The 19,500-nt window shown below is 47.0% G+C and overlaps 1 protein-coding gene across 1 annotated transcript in view; it reads right to left on the bottom strand.

Moving 5' to 3' along the window:
- itpka (inositol-trisphosphate 3-kinase A) overlaps window positions 1-19,111 on the bottom strand; it is an 87,127-nt gene extending 68,016 nt beyond the window's left edge. Inside the window, exon 1 of the mRNA XM_038784035.1 lies at window positions 18,595-19,111. Coding sequence (XP_038639963.1) covers window positions 18,595-19,014 — 420 coding nt within the window. The 5' untranslated portion in view covers window positions 19,015-19,111. The remainder of the gene's footprint in view (window positions 1-18,594) is intronic.
- Between the last annotated feature and the right edge of the window lie 389 nt (window positions 19,112-19,500).

Genomic DNA, 19,500 nt, shown 5'->3' on the forward strand with positions numbered 1-19,500 from the left:
CTGTAATTCCATGCAAGTATGGAGAAACAGCTTTCAAAACTTGTAGGTAAGTGAAAGAATCTCCATTGAGCAGGCAATAGGCTGCGTGGCGTGGGCAGTCCTTTCACCGTGATGTGAAATGGTATCCCAAATTGGCAGGGAGTCCCGTGCCAGCTGTAAGTGGTCTTATGCATGGCCAATTTGGAAGCATTGCTGGAACTTGGAAATCCTGGGTCTTTTTCAGAATGCTCCTGTATCGGAAAGTCTGAAGAGGAACTATAGTGGTAATGAGGCAATGACTCTAATCAGTGCATTGTTGATCTAAGATGGCAGTAGCAGATAGAATGTCTGGTATTTGTGGTTAACATAATCACGCTGCAAGGATTGTCATTGCTCATTATCTGATTCACACAGCTTATACTGAAATGCTGCTGAGGGCATCTTTGACTAGTTACAGATACTATACCAATATGCAAACTTACTAATTAACTGTTGACATGCAATGCTATTGGTTATTCAGTAACAAGTTCGAATGTAATTCAACAGGGAGATGCAGGTAAGCACAAGTGAAGTATGTAGTGATGAGGGTCTGTGAACTGGTAATACTATAGTGCAAGACAGTAAGTCATCCAGCTTAACTTTATTCTTACAGGGCCTGTTTATTTGATTGGCATCGCCATTTCAAGTTTTACAATATCTGGCCCCATTCCTTCCCGCACTGTACTCTAGGCCAGCCGCCACCATGTGAGCCATCACCAGAGAATATGGGGAGAGAATTTAATAAAAATATATCCACCAAACCCCAAACAATAGTGCGCATGTTAACATAAACATAAACAAAAAGGAATCAGGAATCATCCATAGTCACCATTAACATACACAGTCCCCCCCCCCCCCCCAGCCCTCCCAACACCCCCCTTAATGTTCGATGTAATCCAATTCTCAAAAGAGCATAATGAATAACGCCCATGATTTGTAGAACCCCTCCATCCTTCCCCTCAGTTCAAACTTAACCTTTTCAAGAATCAAGAATTCCAGCAGCCCCCCCCCCCCCCCCGCCACGCCAGGGCACAGGGTAGAGAGGTTGATCTCCATCCCAACAGGATCCGCCTTCAGGCAATCAACGAGGCGAAGGCTACAATATCTACCTCCGCACCCGTTTCCAACCCCGGCTGGTCCGACACCCCGAATATGGCCTCCCAAGGGCCCAGGTCCAGTTTCACGTGCACCACTTTAGAGATTACCATAAAAACCACCTTCCAGTAATCCTCCAGCTTTGGACAGAACCAAAACATATGAACCTGATTCATGGAGCTCACCCCGCAATGTTCACACACATCTTCTACCCCCTCAAAGAGCCGGCTCATCATCGCCCTTGTGAGGTGTGCTCTATGTACCACCTTCAGCTGTATCAGCGCCAACCTCATGCACGAGGTGGAGGTGTTCACTCTCCGGGGCACCTCACCCAGAACCCCTCCTCCATACCCTCTCCCAGCTCTTCCGCCCACTTGCTTTGATTCCTTCCAGCGGTGCCTTCTCCAAAATAGCCCCTTAGACCACCGGCACTACCCCCTTCTCCATTCCCCTGTGGTCAGCATCTCCTCCAGCAATGTGGAGGCCGGCTCCACCGGGAAGCTCCGTAGCTCCTTCTCAGCAAAGTCTCGAACCTGTATGTATCTAAACATTTTCACCTGCTCCAGCCCATACTTCATTCCCATCTCCCTCAATCCTGCAAATCGACCCTCCAGAAACAAATCTTTTAGTATCCTAATTCCCATCTACGCAAATTTCCATCCCACTTTGCTAGCTCAAATCAGTGGTTCCCCCAGAATGGGCATTTCCCTTCATCCTGCCCCCAACCTGGGGGTTGGGTTGGTTTAGCACAGTGGGCTAAACAGGTGGCTGTAATGCAGAATAAGGCAGCAGAGCAGGTTCAATTCCCGTACCAGCCTCCCCGAACAGGCGCCGGAATGTGGCGACTTGGGGCTTTTCACAGTAACTTCATTGAAGCCTACTTGTGACATTAAGTGATTATTAAGTGCTGGCGTAACTGCCTCCAAATTCTCAACTAACCTATTACTACCGAACTCCCCGAATATTTCCCCGGAGCAATCGGGAGCAGCGCTGTTTCTAGCGCCTTCAATCCCGACCCCCTACGAAACTCTCCTTCATTCTGACCCATTGGGAGTTGTAATGAACTCCAATTGGCTTTATTGGTTGGCCAATTGGAGTATGAACTCCCTCAATGATAGCTCATTGAGGGGGCCCATATAATCACCTGTGTAGGCTTTTTGAAGAGTCTTAAGTTGACTGGACTGCTAGCAGCACTGTTTGTAGCTGCTCCTGTAACATCGTTATTGTAAATAAATATTGGTGTGGTGACGGAACTCCTGCCTCCCGTGGATTACTACAGTGGCGACGAGGATGGGATAGCCCAGACAGAAAGGATACCCACACCCCAGCCCTGAGAAATTTCTCCAGACCCCGTCATCCAGTAATCAGAGTCGGAGATGGACACACTCAACGAGGCCGCCGCGACACCTTTCCCCGAGGAGGAGGAAGAACAACTTCCAAGGAGGTCGTCAAGGAAAAGACGGGAACCTATAAGGTACACACCGCTCACTTCGGAGAACGACCCGGCGGGCGACACAGAGGTGACAGACCCAGACATGAGGAGCAGGAAGAAGCTCAGAGGAATGCCAGCTGGCAGGAATTCCTCGGACCTTGGGGGGGAGGGGTGTAATGAACTCCAATTGGCTTTATTGGTTGGCCAATTGGAGTATGAGCTCCCTCAATGATAGCTCGTTGAGGGGGCCCATATAATCACCTGTGTAAGCTTTGTGAAGAGTCTTAAGTTGACTGGACTGCTAGCAGCACTGTTTGTAGCTGCTCCTGTAATATCGTTATTGTAAATAAATATTGGTGTGGTGACGGAACTCTTGCCTCCAGTGGATTACTACAGGAGTCAACCCCTCTGACCCAACTCCACACCTTCTCCACATTCGCCGCCCAGTAATAATACTTCAGGTTCAGAAGACGCAAACTCCCTGCCTGCCTTCACCTCTATAGCAGCACCTTTCTAACTCTGGCCTTCCCTCTCCATATGAACAAAGTAATCCTTCCTTCAATCTCTCGAAAAAATGCCTTTGGCAGGAAAATCAGCAGGCTTTGGAAAATAAACAGAAATCGCAGCAGCACATTCATTTTAACCGCCTGTACCCGACCCGGAAGTGACAAAGGGAGACCATCCCACCTTGCCAGATCAGCTGACCGTGGGAAGAGAATCCAAGAACAGGAGCGCTGGGCTGGGAGGCGAAGCTGCTGGCCTCTGGAATCAGGTGGTGAAGTGTGAGTAACCTGGAAGGGGAGGGAGCTGGATCCTGAGCTCAGCCCCCTGAAGTCTGTAAGAAAGACATCCTGGCTCTGGGCTCGTGTGTAGCTTTGGACTGAGAGATGTCCAGAGCCACGGACTGTTGAGTCACTACTCAGTGCTGGGATGGGGCGAGGATGAGGAGAATGCGCGTGAGGCAGAGTTGGAAAGTAGAAACAGACAAACAGGAAGGAGAGAAAGGACAGAGAGAGTGTTACAGGATGAGAAAGGAGAGTGAGGGAGTAGAAAAGGATAGAGAGAGATAGAGACACAGGGTGGGAAAGGAGAGATAGAGAGAGAGGGACACGGTGGGAAAGAGAGAGAGTGACAGAATGGGAAAGAAAATCAAGCAAAATACTGAGCTGAATTTCAAGAGTGCTGTGGGTGAAACATTTTTCTTTTCTATTTTTGTAAATTTAGAGCCCAATTCATTTTTTCCAATTAAGAGGCAATTTAGCGAGTCCAATCCACCTACCCTGCACATCTTTGGGTTGTGGGGGCGGAACCCATGCAAACACGGGGAGAATGTGCAAACTCCACACGGACAGTGACCCAGAGCCAGGATCCAACCTGGGACCTCGGTGCCGTGAAGCAGCAGTGCTAACCACTGCGCCACCGTGCTGCCTGGTGAAACATAACAGCTGTGCTGCTTAGGGCTTGTTTCGGTGATTTAGTGTTAGCAAATTTGAATTTATGCAGTATTTCTGCTATATTCAGTGATTTATCTTATTTTGAAAGTTATTCCAGCTAGGAATACACAGTGCTACATTTGTACAGTACAGTATTTCAACTTGTACACTGGCGTCTGAAGGAACCTACCTCTGGCTTTAACATATTGATTCCTATGGGAACCCACGATCCATTTAAAGTTGTTTCACTTAACATGGTAATTTTCAGAAATGCAATCACAAGTCTAAGTGAGGACGTATTGTCAGTGTGATGATGTTTAGGTTAATCTCACAATGATATCACCTATGTTGTTTCACGCACCGGTGTAGCAGGGAGATATATCACAAAGCATCAACAGTATCTGGATGTACTATCTAAACTCTCTCATTGTTTGGCTGGATGCCAAATGAAGGTGCTCTAAAATGTCTGCTGCGGGATTCTCACTCACCAGGATCCTCTGCTCCCACGCCCGCGGGTTTCCCGATGGCTTGGGGTGGCCCAGAATGGGAAACTCCATTGGCAGGCTGTGGGAAATCCTGCTGCCGGCGGGGGCATGCCGTGCTGGAAAACGGGGCTGGTGGAACGGAGAATCCTGCCCTTGATCTTTTAGTCACTGCTAACCATCTCTTCCAATGCAACATTATCTCCCTATTTTAATAATGCTAAAGCAGTATCTGCTGTAGTTCAGTTGTTGGCACCTTAGCCTCTAAGTCAGAAGGTTCTTGGCTCAAGACTCACTCCGAAGACTTGAGCACATAATCTAGGCTGACATTCCACTGCAGTATTTATGGAGTGCTGCACTATTAGAGGTGCTGCCTTTCTGAAGAGACCCAGATTGTCCTTGTAGGTGCATGTAAAAGGTCCCAGGACACTAGAAAAAGAGGCGGACAGTTCTCCCTGATGTCCTGAAGACAACATCACTAAGATTAGTTGATAGGGCCATGATCCCATTGCTGTGTGCTGTGTTTCTCATGGTGACTAGACTTTCCTGGTTGTGAAATGCTGTGGGGCATTGAGTTTGTCAAAGGCTCCATGTAAATGCAAGTTCTTTAATTCTTTACTCAATCTGTACTGCTCTAAACTTTGCACTCGTTCCTTCTAAGCCCTTAAAAGTTATTTTTCTTCCTTATTCCATCATTCTGATATAACCAAGACCCATCACACTATTTGCTCAGACACTAGAATAATATCAAAGCCCGCTACAAGAGCCCAATACAGTAGTATCATGGATAAAACTCCTCAAGATGTGCCTGATATCTCTATTCATACTGGTTGCCAGATCTAACTGTTGGTTAATGGGTGTTGTAAGAAGCTTGAGGGCCCTTCAGTAACAAACTGTGCTCCTTAAAACATACCTATTTGATTACACATTTAATTGCCTATTGTAATGTTTCTTTCTTTGTCTTGATATCAAATTATGCCAGACAGCACTCCTGTGAATTGCTTTGGAATATTAAAGGTGCTAAATTAGAGCAAGATTTTTAAAATAAATTTTGAGTAATCAATTTTTTTTTCCAATTAAAGGGCAATTTAATATGGCCAATCCACCTATCCTGCACATCTTTGGGTTTTGGGGATGAGACCCACGCAGACACGGGGAGAATGTCCAAACTCCACATGGACAGTGACCCGGGGCCCAGATTATCGGTGCCGTGAGGCAGCAGGGCTAACCACTGCGCCACTGTGCTGCCTCTAAATTAGAGCAAGTTGTTGTAATGGTGTAGACCCTCTAATATTGTACAGCATGAACTGTTCCCAGGTGTGTTTTCCAAAATATTGCTTTTTGTATTTGAAAAATGGTTAAAGAAACTCGCCTAATTAGTGCACAAGGAGTAAATTCACCAATCCCACACTGCCCGCGAGCTACAATCATAGAATCGTATAGCGCAGAAGGAGGGCATTTGACTCAACAAGTCGGCACCGGCCCTTGGAAAGAGCACCTACTTAAGCCTATCTCCACCCTATCTCCGTAACCCAATAACCCTACTAATTTGTGTTTTCCGAAGATTTTTAACCCTTGACTACTTCAATGAGTTAGAGAGCTTTAGAAGTAGAAACTAACAAACTGTTTATTATTAACAAGAGTAAAAAATGAGCAAAGAAATAACAGCACAATGGTTTACCAGGCTACCTCATCCCAGAACCCAGTCCCACCCTCCACCTAGACACACACAAGACAGACACATGGTGAGGGTAGGACTAAAAAAAATGGGAATTAAAATACTCCAAGGGAGAGCGGTTTGGATATAGGGCTGCAGTGTCACTCTTTGTCCAGTGCCCCCTGTGAACATGGCTCCGAGCTGGGAGTGGGTGAACTTATTCAATCAGTGGAAGTGATACAGAGATTTTGATCTTGTTACGTCAAACTAATGGTCCATTTTAAATAGATTCAATGAGTGTATTTTGAGTGATTGCATCAGATTGTACAAGTGACAGCTGTGTCCTTTAGATTGAGGCCCACATGTGCGAAGAACTGAGTTAAGATTCGTCCAAAGTAATTTCACATTGGGTTCAACAGCAAGGCTTCCACTCTGGATTGGAACCTGTATTCCCGCAACAATCACCCAAACCCTACTGTAACAATCAGCTGGCTACATAGTACTGCTTCTTGAATTACAGACACACCCCACCAATCTAACCAGAATGCACTTCGTTGGTTTAGTTTGTCAGTTTTGCGAACATTCATGTGCAACATCACAATTTAATGTGCTAAGATTGTACTGTCCCATTAGATTTTTTTAAAATTCTTTAAAGGGTTGTGGGCATCACTGACAATGTCAACATTTGTTACCCGTCCCTAATTGCCCTTGGATTGAGTGGCTTACTAAAAAAAAATCAACCAGCTTGCTATGGCACTGGAGCCACACGTAGGCCAGACCCGGTCAAGATAGCAGATTTCCTTCCCTAAAGGGGATTTAGTGAAGCAGATGTGTTTTTACGACAACTGGTGATAGTTTTATGGTTATCACTATAGAGACTAGCTTTTCAATTACACATTTTATTAATTGAACATAAATTCCACTCAATGCCATAGTGGGATTTGAACCCATGTCCCCAGATAATTAACCTGCATCTCTGGATTACAAGACCAACAACATTACCACTACGGTGACACAGTGGTCAGCACTGCTGCCTCACAGCACCAGAGATCCAGATTCGATTAGGCCCTGGGATTCTCCCCGTGTCTGCATGGGTTTCCTCCGGCTGCTCCAGTTTCCTTCTACAGTCCAGTGATGTGCACCTTAGGTGGATTGGCATGATCAATGAGTGGGTCACCGGGTAGGGCGAGGGTACAGCCTAGGTAGGATGCTCTTTCGAAGGATTGATGCAGACCTGATGGGCCAAATGGACTCCCTTCTGCACTGTAGGGATTCTGTGTGTCTGTGTTCTATGTACCCCACTGTCTCCCCTTACAATACATGTGTAAATGCTCCAACTTTGATTGCTGGCCCATTCTGATTTAAGCCAGGAAGAGAGGCAATGATTGAGCTCAGTAGTCCTAAAGTAGGAAGAGGAAAACACCCACCAAGGCATCACCTCTTGATTATGGATAGGTGAAAGTCGTAGAAAAGATTAGATTGTGTTTGAGTGACAGCCCCTCTACAACTAATGTATCTATCCTGTTGAACCTCAATGTTTACGCTCATGCAATTATAATGGATGCCTGCGTGAGACAAAAACATAGGGACAAAGGCCATTCAGCCCCTCTCAACCTGTTCCACCTTTCAATGCTGATCTCCAACTTAACACCTGTCTTAGCGTCACATCCTTTCAACCCGTCACCTCAGATTTACAATATTAACTGAGCTAGCATCTGCTGCTTTTTGTGGGAGAGAGTTCCATATTTCTACCAGTCTTTTCATGAGAAAGTGTTTCTTAACCTCTCTCCTGAATGGCAGGGCTCTGATTTTAAGATTCCACTTGTCCTCGAATCCCCACCCGCCAGTGGGGAACATTTCTCTCTAACTACCTTATCAATTCATTTCAACATCTGAAAAACCTCAACCAAATCAGCACTTGATCTTCTATATTACAGGCAGTTTATGTAATCTTTCCTCATAATTGAACCCTTGGTGCTCTGGTTGCATCTTGATGATTCTGCATTGCATCCTTTCCAGAATAAAGCTATGCTTTATAATGCACGGTAACCAGTACTTAAGATGTGGTCTATCCAAGATTTGGTAAAGGTATCACTAAATTTCCATCCCTTTGTATTCTAGACCACTATTTATAAAGGCTAACAGTTCAATAGTCTTTTGGATTATGGTTTGTACCTAGCTACTGCATCTTAGTGATCTGTGTACAAAACCTATAAATCTGTGTTGTTGGACCTCCACGCTTCACTCTCCCTACCTTTGCTTCATTTAAATAACGCTCAGATAAATTCGTTGTTAGACCAAGATGGATGTCCTCACAATTCCATCGATGTCACTTTGTAATTCCATGATTCCATCTACATTACATACCGGGACGGCACGGCGGCACAGTGATTAGCACTGCTGCCTCACAGCACCACGGACCCAGGTTTAACTCCAGCTTTGGTTGGCTGTGGAGTTTCCACAATCTCCCAGTGTCTGCGTGGATTTCCTCCGGGTGCTCCAGGTTCCTCCCACAGTTCAAGGATGCACAGGTTAGTTGGATGCACAGGTTAGTTGGATTGGCCATGCTAAAATGCCCCTTAGTGTCAAAAGGTGTGCAGGTTAGGTAGGGGTTACTGGCATAGGGCAGGGGGAATGGGCCTGATGGGGTGCTCTTTCAGAGGGTCAGTGCAAACCCGATGGGACAAATGGCCTGCTTTTGCGCTATAGTGATTCTATGGATTCTACATACCATATCACCAATCTTTGTGTCATCAGCAAACTTGGATATATTGCTTCCTCAAAGTTATTAATAATTACAGTGAATTTGAGCCCCAACATAGATCCTTGTTGAGACACCACTTGTCACTTCCTTCCAATGTGACTACATACCCCTATTATCACCACTCTATCTTCAACGGCCTCACCAATCTTCCAAAAGGTCAACAATTTCATGAGCTTTAATTTGACACAACTGTCTCTTATATGGAACCTTATTGAATGTCTTCTGGAAGTCCCTATAAATTACATCCATAGATGTTCCCTTGTCTACTTTTTAGTTTTTTTTCTCAGAAAATTCAATGAGGTTTGTTAGATGCACAGAACTGGTCATTCACAAAGAATGTGTTTTCTGGGAGTGGTGGAGGAACAGATAACATCTGTAAACAGTGGTTAACATTTCAAGGAGTGTGTATTACATGGAAAGCAAACAACACTTGTCACGTTAGAATGAAAGAAATGTCATTGGTCATATTTAGGTTGACACAAGAATAGCAGGGCAGTGGGTAGAAGATGTTATTCTCCAGACACAGGAGTCTATTCCTGTCAAACAGCACTGCCAACTTAATTCCAGAATGGAAAGGGGGGAGGGGAGGGTGTGGAGGGAGGAGTGGGTTCAAGAAATGATGGGCACTATTTAGATTGTAGCATGGTGCAGGAGTAAGGGAGATGGCCTTGAAAGGAGGTGAAGCAAATCCATCTACGTTTATGGAAGTTTTTTTAAAGAAATTTAGAGTGTCCAATTCATTTTTTATTTTCCAATAAGGGCAATTTAGCTGGCCAATCCACCTACCCTTCACATCTTTGGGATGTGGGGGTGAAACCCACGCAAACACGGGGAGAATGTGAAAACTCCACACAGAGCCAGGATCGAACCTGGGACCTCGGCGCAGTGAGGCAGCAGTGCTATCCACTGCACCACCGTGCTGCCCCCGTTTCTGGAAGTTTTTAAGCTTTAAGGGAACTGAATGACAATTTAGGGGTGTTGTCTTTCAGGAAGAATCCGAGGCAGACAACTAATAAAGAGAATGTTCTCTCCTCCAGATAGTAAGGTGCTGAAACAGCCTGGGCAAGTTTAAACTAATCCCCCCAAAAAGGTGACAGGGTGTAGAGAAGCAACAGAGATAGACACTGAAGTGAGTCATTTTTACCGATAGCAATCTGGCAATTGTTTGAAACGCTTCCAAATATATATTGGACTTGAAGCATTCAAGCTTAGCCCCAGCCATGGTTTGATGACGTGTATCCCAGCTGGATATATCGCAGCCTGTGGCTGATGATCTATGCAATAAGAATCAATTGGCAATATTTGCTTTGGGTGTGATGACGATGCTGACAATGTTAATTGTTAAGAAATAAGATGGACATTCCGATAGAGGATATTGAGTCTTTTGTAGCTGGCACAAGGTAAATGATTAATCTGGGTGTTCCGTTTGCCTTGTAGGTCCTGGAGCAAGAAAGTCCACAGACAAAACAAATTAATAATTGTCTGAACTGTTGACTGTGTTAACGTTTTTGCGATCAGCATCAAAGCGGTAGAAATTCCGCTTTGGTAGAAAGGCGAGGTACTGTAAGATTCAACAATACTTGGGTGGGGTGGTTTCTTGAATGGAACAGAGCCGGACAGAATAAGTGGAAAGAAAAAACTTGCGTTTTAATACATCTTTCACCATCTTGGGCTGTTTTTCTGCATTAAAAGGTGCTATGTATATTGAAGTATGTGCCCAAACCATGCTCCTCCCATTCCCCACGTGTGTAACAATTCAAAGGCTTATGCCTCCATGAAGCCAGACAACAGTGGAGTTGACAGGAGTTCTTCCCTGTGGACAGATGCGAGACTGAAACTCCAAAACATGAGCTTGCCACGTTATAATTACTGACATACTGCCAGTCAGGTGCCCAAAGATAAAACAGTTCAGTACTCTCTTTACCCAGAGGGTAGAACATAGAACATAGAACAGTACAGCACAGAACAGGCCCTTCGGCCCTCGATGTTGTGCCGAGCTATGATCACCCTACTCAAACCCACGTATCCACCCTATACCCCCAACAACCCCCCCTTAACCTTACTTTTTAGGACACTACGGGCAATTTAGCATGGCCAATCCACCTAACCCGCACATCTTTGGACTGTGGGAGGAAACCGGAGCACCCGGAGGAAACCCACGCACACACGGGGAGGACGTGCAGACTTCGCACAGACAGTGAACTTGGAGTATGGAACCTATGATCATAAGAGACAATTGTTTGGCATAGATACATTGAAGGGAAGTTAAATAGTTACATGGGGAAGGAATAGAAAAATAGCTCAATTGGGTGAGATGAGGTAGGCTGGGAGGAGGCTTATGTGGAGCATAAACGTCAACATAGACTTGCCAGGCTGAATGGTCTGTTTGTTTCTATGTACGATTTATTCAGCTACCGGAATTGAAGTAAAGCTCTAACAAACCAACAGATGCAGGAAAATCCAGAACTCAAGCTGCCGGGATTCCTGGATTTTAGGACCCTGGACAGCACGGTGGCACAGTGGTTATCACTGCTGCCTCACAGCACCAAGGACCCGAGTTCTATTCCGACCTTGGTTGACTGTCTGTGTGGAGTTTGCACGTTCTTCCCGTGTCTGCGTGAGTTTCCTCTAGGTGTTCCGGTTTCCTCCCACAATCCAAAGATGCACAGGTAGGTGGATTGGCCATGCTAAAATTGTCCCTTAGTGTCCAATGATGTGCAGGTTACAGGGTCACGGGGATAGGGTGGAGGAGTGGGCCTAGGTAGGGTGCTCTTTCGGAGCGGTGGTGCAGACTTAATGGGTCGAATGGACTCCTTCTGCACTGTAGGGATTTAAAGCCGACACTATACAGTAAATTAAGGGCAATCTGGAATTTAGTGGGCCACAAAGTCACAGCCTTGCCTGAAATGAAGAAAACTTGTCTACATCGCGCCGTTCAGAACCACAGGCACCCTTTACAGCCAACGAAAGCATTTTGGATGTGTAGTCATGTTGGGAAGTAGGGAACACGGCAGCCAAGTTACATAGCAAGATTCCATAAAGAATAACGGAATAATGAACAGTTTTCTGTTTAGAAGTGATGTTGGTCAAAGGATTAACCATAGTGAGAAGAGCTGCGTAAACTCTCCTTCAAAGTGGTGCATGAGTTATTCTGTCCACCTGGAAGGCTCAAGATGTGAATGTTTGAATGCATCTGAGGCAAAGGAAATGGCAAATAGACTGTCGGTGAAGTCCATGTCTTCAAAATATATTGTATCATGCGACTGAAATATTGAAATACATTTTCATTGAATTCACAACTGTGCCATTGGGCAGAATCCTCAGGCCTGAAGGTGGGACCAGGAGGAAATGCGGGTATATTAGTGCTGGATCATGGGATCAGCATGTTCTCGTCTGGTCGATCTTCCCGGAAATGGGTTTTTACCATTTGTGGGCTGATTGGCAAGCCACTGGGATCTCCCCAGTGACTGAGAGGTCCATCCCCCCCCCCCCCCCTCCTCCTCCCCCGTGACTGAGGGCATAGCCTAGCATGGATCAGCAGGCCAGCCGGTGGAGGGGTAGCCTGGCAGCTGTGGACAGAGTTTTTTTTTAAAAGGTTCACATTTTTTCAGACGGCACCTCAAGGCGGAGGCTGCCTCAGGGTGTCTCCTTCCTGCAGCAGCAGTGCCCACCACTGGCGCGGGAGCTACCATCCATTCAAGACCGCTGGCCTTCTGACTGTACTTGCAGCCTCAGGAAAATGCACGGCATCCTTAACGTGACAGACCACTAAGGGTGGCACACTCGGCTGCAGCCTCAGAATTCGTTGCCACCAAGATGAACTCCCAGGCATTGACAGCCAGCGTGGAATTGGGTTTTGGAAATAGTTCTGCCAGGCAATTATATTTAAAGGGGACTTGATTCTACAAAGTTGGTCTGAAAGAACATACAAAATGTACAGGAGGGCTGATTTTGCTGGAAGTGTATTAAAAATGTGGAAAACTGTGAGGTTATGCACTTTGGTAGGAAAAATAGAAGCATAGACTACGTTGTAAATGGAGAAAGGCTTCGAAAATCTGAAGCACAAAGGGATTTAGGAGCCCGAGTTCAGGATTCTCTTAAAGTTAACATGCAGGTTCAGTTGGCAGTTAAGATGACAAATGCAATGTCAGCATTCATGTCAAGAGGACTAGAATACAAGAGCAGGGATGTACTGTTGAGGCTGTAAATGGCTCTGGTCAGACCCCATTTGGAATATTGTGAGCAGTTTTGGGCCCCGTATCTAAGGAATGATGTACTGGCCTTGGAGGGGGTCCAAAGCAAGTTCACAAGAATGATCCCTGGAATGAAGAGCTTGTCGTATGAGGAACGGTTGGGGACTCTGCGTCTGTACTGTATGGAGTTCAGAAGGATGAGGGAGAATCTTATTGAAACTTAAGAATACTGAGATGCCTGGACAGAGTGGGTGTGCAGAAGATGTTTCCACAAGTAGGAGGTACTAGAACCCGAGGGCACAACCTCAGACTGAAGGGATGATCCTTTAAAACTGAAATGAGGAGGAATGTCTTCAGCCAGAGGGTGGTGAATCTGTGGAAATTATTGCCGCAGAAGACTGTGGAGGCAAAATCACCGAGTGTCTTTAAGACAAAGATAGATAGGTTCTTGATTAATAACAAGATCAGGGGTTATGGGGAGAAGGCAGGAGAATGGGGATGAGAAACATATCAGCCATGGCGGAACAGGCTCGATGGGCCGAATGGTCTAATTCTGCTTCTGCTCCTATGTCTTATGGTCTGAAAACATTGAAAGTTGAAAAATAGTTTTGCTAATGTTATAACCCGCAAGTATCTTATGGAGTGGGAACAATTCCTTGTGAATCTTGCAGATTACAAGCTCCCCCATTCAGGGACAAAGGCCCTCTAAACAATGTTTAGTTGTATGATATATAAAGCCGGCCAGATAGGCACTGGCAAGGCAGACCCAGTTGGGATCTACTATGTGATGTATACAATAGTTATTGTAAATAAAATAAGTTTCTTTGAACTACTCGGTCAGGCCTTGCAAAAGCTCATTTGACCCATGTGCTATGAAGAAATTGCTACCAGGATCAGCAATTCTCCAATGCCTTCCCGATGCTTTATCAAGTCTTCCAAAGTTTTCTTAAGCACTTCAATTTCTTCTTCACCTGAAACTCTGTTCCTGAACCCTAACTCGCAGTGAGTCTCATTTCCCCATAACCCAAGTGCTTAATAACCCACGTTGGCTACCTGGTCGGCAACGGCTTGATTTTTCAATTCAAAACCTTGTCTTCAAATCCCTCCATGGCCTCACCTTCATGTTCTCTGTAGTATATTCTAGCCCTACAATTCTCCAAGACATCTGCACTCCTCTACTTTTGGCTTTGTCTGTACGTGTGCATATGAATGTGCGAGTCTAAATTCAGGTGTAGGTATTTGCATGTGTGTATGACTGTGCAAGACTGTATGGATGTTTGTGTGTTTATGTGTGAGTTGTCAGTGTGAACATGCCTCTGTGTATATGCATCTGAATTTGTGTGTTTGTATTATGTTTTGGTGTTTATTGGTGTGTTTCTGTGTGTGTACATATGAATGTGTCCTGTGTGTCAGTGTTTGTGTTTCTGAGTGTGTGAGGGGTTGGCTATCTGCATGTATGTTTGCCCATGTGCGTGTGTCTGTATGAGTCAGTTTGTTTGAGTATGTATCATTATGTGTGTGCCTATGCTCATCTGTGTTTGTGTAGGAGATGTATTAAAGTTGTTACTCCATCTCCAGTGAACAAACAGACCAAATTCCTCCGTGCAACCACATTACGGAACAGTTACTCATTCCTACTCCAGGCTTTAGGAAGGAATTTTCTTCATTTAATTCACATTGCACCTGACATGTCCGAACGGATTCTCACAGTATTTGCGTGGGTAGTAAACACAAGGTCACCGTTTGCTGTTCTGTTCACGAAAGTAAAGCAAAAATGTCTGGAAATACTCAACAGGTCAGACAGTATCGGTGGAGAAATATAAGTTAGCAAAACTTTGAGTTCTTAAGACCTGAAGCAGTGAGTGAGCGCCAAGGCTTCCAGACCTGCTGAACATTTGTTGATGTTTGATTTTATTTTCACCTTTCCAATACTGTAAGTCCACAGTTAAAACATTCTGGAAAATGATAACCAAGTGAAACAAGTTTGTGTGAATCATAGGTTTGCACAGGAATCAATTTTAAAACTGGAGTTAGATTTCTTTGAATATTTTTCCTCCTGGAACAACCAATATACAAGGTGAAATTGTGTACCACATATGTGCGGCGCTGTGCATTCTTAGCTGGAATAACTTGCAAAATAAAAAACATCACTGAATATGAGAAAGACTGCATAAATTCAAATTAGATAACACTAAATCACCCCAACAAATCAAGTAGCACAGCTTCCGTCTCTCACCCACAGCACTGCTGAAACTTAGCTCAACAGTTTGTTTGCTTTCCTTTCCTCTGCTGTCTCCCTCTCTCTCCTTCTCTACTCTCTCTCCTTTTACTCTGTCTCTCTCACCCTTTTCGGCTCTCTGTCTCTAGCTCTCTCCTTTTCCACTCTCGCTCCTTTTTCACTCTTGCGCTCTCTCTCCTTTTCAACTCTCTAATTCCGAATCCTGTAACCAACATGAACAGCATGGCACCAAAGCTTTTGTTGGAAGAAATTTGTGCGTGTGCGCATCTTAAAGCGGGAGGTATGATAACAATTCCATTTGCAAGTTGAAGCTGTTCTCACTGAGGTTATGGTCATTTAATTTTTCTTCATTTACGGGTGTGGGCATCACTGCTTGGCGCATTTATATCCACTCTTTCCCTCACTCTTTCTCTCTCCTTTTCCACTCTCTCCCTCTATCTTTCTCCATCTCCTTTCCCCTCTCTCACTCCCTCTCTCCTTTTCCGTTCGCTCTCTCTCCTCTCCTTTTCTACTTTTTCGCTTTCATTTTCTCGCTCCTTTTCTGCTCTCACTATCTTTCTCCATCTCCTTTCCGCTCTCTCACGCCCTCTCTACTTTTCCGCTCGCTCTCTCTCCTCTCCTTTTCTACATTCTCGCTTTCTCTTTCTCACTCCTTTTCCACTCTCTCTTATTTTCTTTTCTCTCTCTCTCCTTTTCCACTCTCTCTCTCTCTCCTTTTCCATGTTCTCTCTATCCCCTTCTCTGCTCTGTCTCTCTCTCTCTCCGCTTCCCCGCTTTGACTCTCTCTCTCCTTTCCCACTCTGTCTCTCTCTCTCTTCTTTCCTGCTCTGTCTCTCTCTCTCCCCCTTCCCCACTGTCTCTCTTTCTCTCCTTTGCTGCTCTGTCTCGCTCTCTCTCTCCTTTCCCACTCTGTCTCCCTCCGTCCCTCCTTTCCCATTGTCTCTCTCTCCTTCCTTTCCAGCTCTGCCTCTCTCTCTCTCCTTTCCCGCTCTGTCTCTCTCTCTCTGACTCCTTTCTCACTCAGTTTCTATCTCCCTCTGGAGCATCGACCGCTTCCTGACAGGCTCGGCTGTTGCAGACTATGTCCCATTGGGAGCTGGGGTGTGGGGCAGGGGGGTGGGTAGTGGAATGGATCCAGGTTAGAGCCACCAAAGGATAATAATCTTTATTATTGTCACAAGTAGTCTTACATTAACACTGCAATTAAGTTACCGTGAAAATCCTCCAGTTGCCACACTCCGGCGCCTATTCGGGTACAGAGGGAGAATTCAGAATGCCCAATTCGCTAACAGCGCATCTTTCGGGACTTGTGGGAGGAAACCGGAACACCCGGAGGAAACCCACGCAGACACAGGGAAAACGTATAGACTCCGCACAGACAGTGACCCAAGTGGGAATCAAACTGGGACCCTGGCACTGTGAAGCAACAGTGCTAACCACTGTGCTACCGTGCCTGGGAAGGGGGTGGAGACACATCCTCCGTATGCATGTTCCCCTCCTCACCAGGTTCCTCACACCTGATTGGCAGCTTCCCACTCCTGCCTTGTGCTCCTGCTCCCAGACCTTGGGCCTTGCTCCCTCGTGCAGTTTGAGCTTCTGGTAACTGCGGCGGAAGTTCCAGCATCAAAACATGGCGGCCACCGGCTCAGAGCACAGGCGGTACAGAACAGAAAATGGCGATGTAAATCAAAAGAAAAGGTCCCAAAGAGTACACAATGGTAAAACAAAATGACTTCAAGTGGGGCCGTAGGGTCATGGAGGTCTACAGCACAGATTAGGCCCTTTGGCATTGTGCCGGTGAAAAAAAACACCTAATTATTCTAATCCCGTTTTCCAGCACTTTGCCCATGGCCTTGTGTGCCTTGGCATCGCAAGTGTGCATCTAAATACTTCTTAAATGTTATGAGGGTCTCTGCCTCTACCAACCTTTCAGGCAGCGAGTTCCAGACTCCCACCACCCTCTGGGTGAAAAGCAATGGGTGGGATTCTCTGACCCCCCCCCCCCCCCCCCCCCCCGCCGGGATGGAGAATCGCTGGGGGCCAGTGTCAATCCCGCCCCCGCCATGTCCCGAAGTCTCCGGCACCGGAGATTCGGCAGGGGCGGGAATCATGCTGCGCTGGTCGGCGGGGCGCCCCCCCCCCCCCCCGGCGATTCTCCGGCCCGCGATGGGCCGAAGTCCCGCCGCTGTCATGCTGGTCCCGCCGGCGTGGATCAAACCACCTACCTTACCGGCGGGACCAGGTGGCGTGAGCGGGCTCCGGGGTCCTGGGGGGGGTGGGTGGGTGCAGGGCGATCTGGCCACGGGCGGGTGCCCCCACGGTGGCCTGGCCCACGATCGGGGCCCACCAATCAGTGGGCGGGCCTGTGCCGTGGGGGCACTCTTTTCCTTCCGCCTTCACCATGGTCGTCACCATGGCGGAGGCTGAAGTGACCCCCCCCCCACGCATGTGCGGGGATGACGTCAGCAGCCGCTGACGCTCCGGCGCATGCACGGACTTCCTCCGACCGGCGAAGTCCCTTCGGCCCTGGCTGGCGTGGCGCCAAAGGCTGTTCCTGCCAGCCGGCCCCTCAAGGTTAGCGCTTAGCCCCTAAAGGTGCGGAGACTTCCGCACCTTTGGGACGGCCGGAATGGTCCACGCCACTCCATCCCGCTGGGACCCCCCGCCCCACTGGGTAGGGGAGAATCCCGGCTGTTATTCCTCACATCCCCTCTAATCTCCTACCCCTCACCTTAAATCTATATCCCCTGGGCATTGATCCTTTCCAGTGGTTTCTCCCTGTCTGCCCCTCATAACTGTATATATGTCAATCATGTCCCCCCTCAGTCACCTCTGCTCATTGTGAGGACTTACTGTGGAGCCCAGGAGGAGCCAACTGACCTACTGTTGGGACTCCCCCAATCACTGAATAACCCTTCACTCTTTCCCCAGGCCCTGCAAATGTGATACTTTTAAATATTTATCCAATTCCCTTTTGAAAATTACTATTGAATTCGCACCTTTTTCAGACGGTGCAACCCAGATCTTAACAACTTGGCAGATAAGAAGAAAAGTGCTCATCTCTGCTTATTTGTGGTTGTTAATCCTCTGGTTCCCATTCTTTCCACCAGTGGAAACTTCCCGCTCTCTTCCAAACCCTTGATGATTTTGAATACCTCTATTCAACCTGCCCACTGGGAATAATGGGATAGCTTTGTTCCTCCTCTGTAATCATTCTCGCATACCCACTCTGAGACCCCTCCCGGTGCAATGAAGTGAAAGTTGGGCACATTTGCACTCACCAGAATCTCCTCTTGCTCCCCGGACTCTTTGTTGTGGGTGTCAGTGTCGGCGAGGAGATCATCCTCAGACTCTTCGAAGAGAGAAGAGCCGGTGGACGAGAGGGAGGAGCTGGAGAGCTTGCGGCACACTTTGATGTTGGAGTCCAGCTCCAGGTCCAGGCTGTCCTGGGTCGTCCCCTCGTCCGAGGTGATGGTGAGCTGTGGGACACTGGGGAAAAGGTGGAGGGCGGGTTGCAGCTCGACCGCGTCCAGCCTGCAGACCGAGTTGTCCCCCGCCAGCCGCCTGCTCGCTGCACCGGCGGAAGTATTGGCAGCGGAGCCCAGCTCCACCATGCTGAACCTGTCCTGCGGTGCCTGGGGGCTGCAGTTCCTCTTTGCCCGCGACGTCTCGGTCACTGTGTACGACTTGCGGTGGAGCATCGTGCCACGCTTCTCATGGGTGACCGGCGAACTCAGAAGCAGAGCCAGGCAGCGGCTGCATGAAGCTGCTGCTCTGCAACTCCCTCTCTCTCTGTCTGTCTGCTGCAACTGCTGCCACATACGGAAGTTTGATGTCAGCAAACATCTCGCATTGTGCACAGCAGCTGACTCACTCACTTTCTCTCTCACTCACAGCTGCTATGTCCATCTACTTCCAAAGCAATCGCCAGTCCTCTCACCTACCTGGAAAACAAAGCATTTAGCAGCAGCGTTCTGCATTGCAAAGCCCTTCAGAAAATCCAATCCAATCCAATCCAAAAGTATCATTATAATCTTTATTTTCACAATGTGAAACATTTCTGGAACAAGCCTTTCCATTCACCTGAAGAAGGAGCCGTGCTCCGAAAGCTCGTGTTTGAAACAAACCTGTTGGACTTTAACCTGGTGTTGTAAGACTTCTTACTTTATTTTCACAAGTAGGCTTAC

This window comes from Scyliorhinus canicula, chromosome 2 (assembly GCF_902713615.1).
Source record: "Scyliorhinus canicula chromosome 2, sScyCan1.1, whole genome shotgun sequence".
Classification (NCBI taxonomy): domain Eukaryota; kingdom Metazoa; phylum Chordata; class Chondrichthyes; order Carcharhiniformes; family Scyliorhinidae; genus Scyliorhinus; species Scyliorhinus canicula.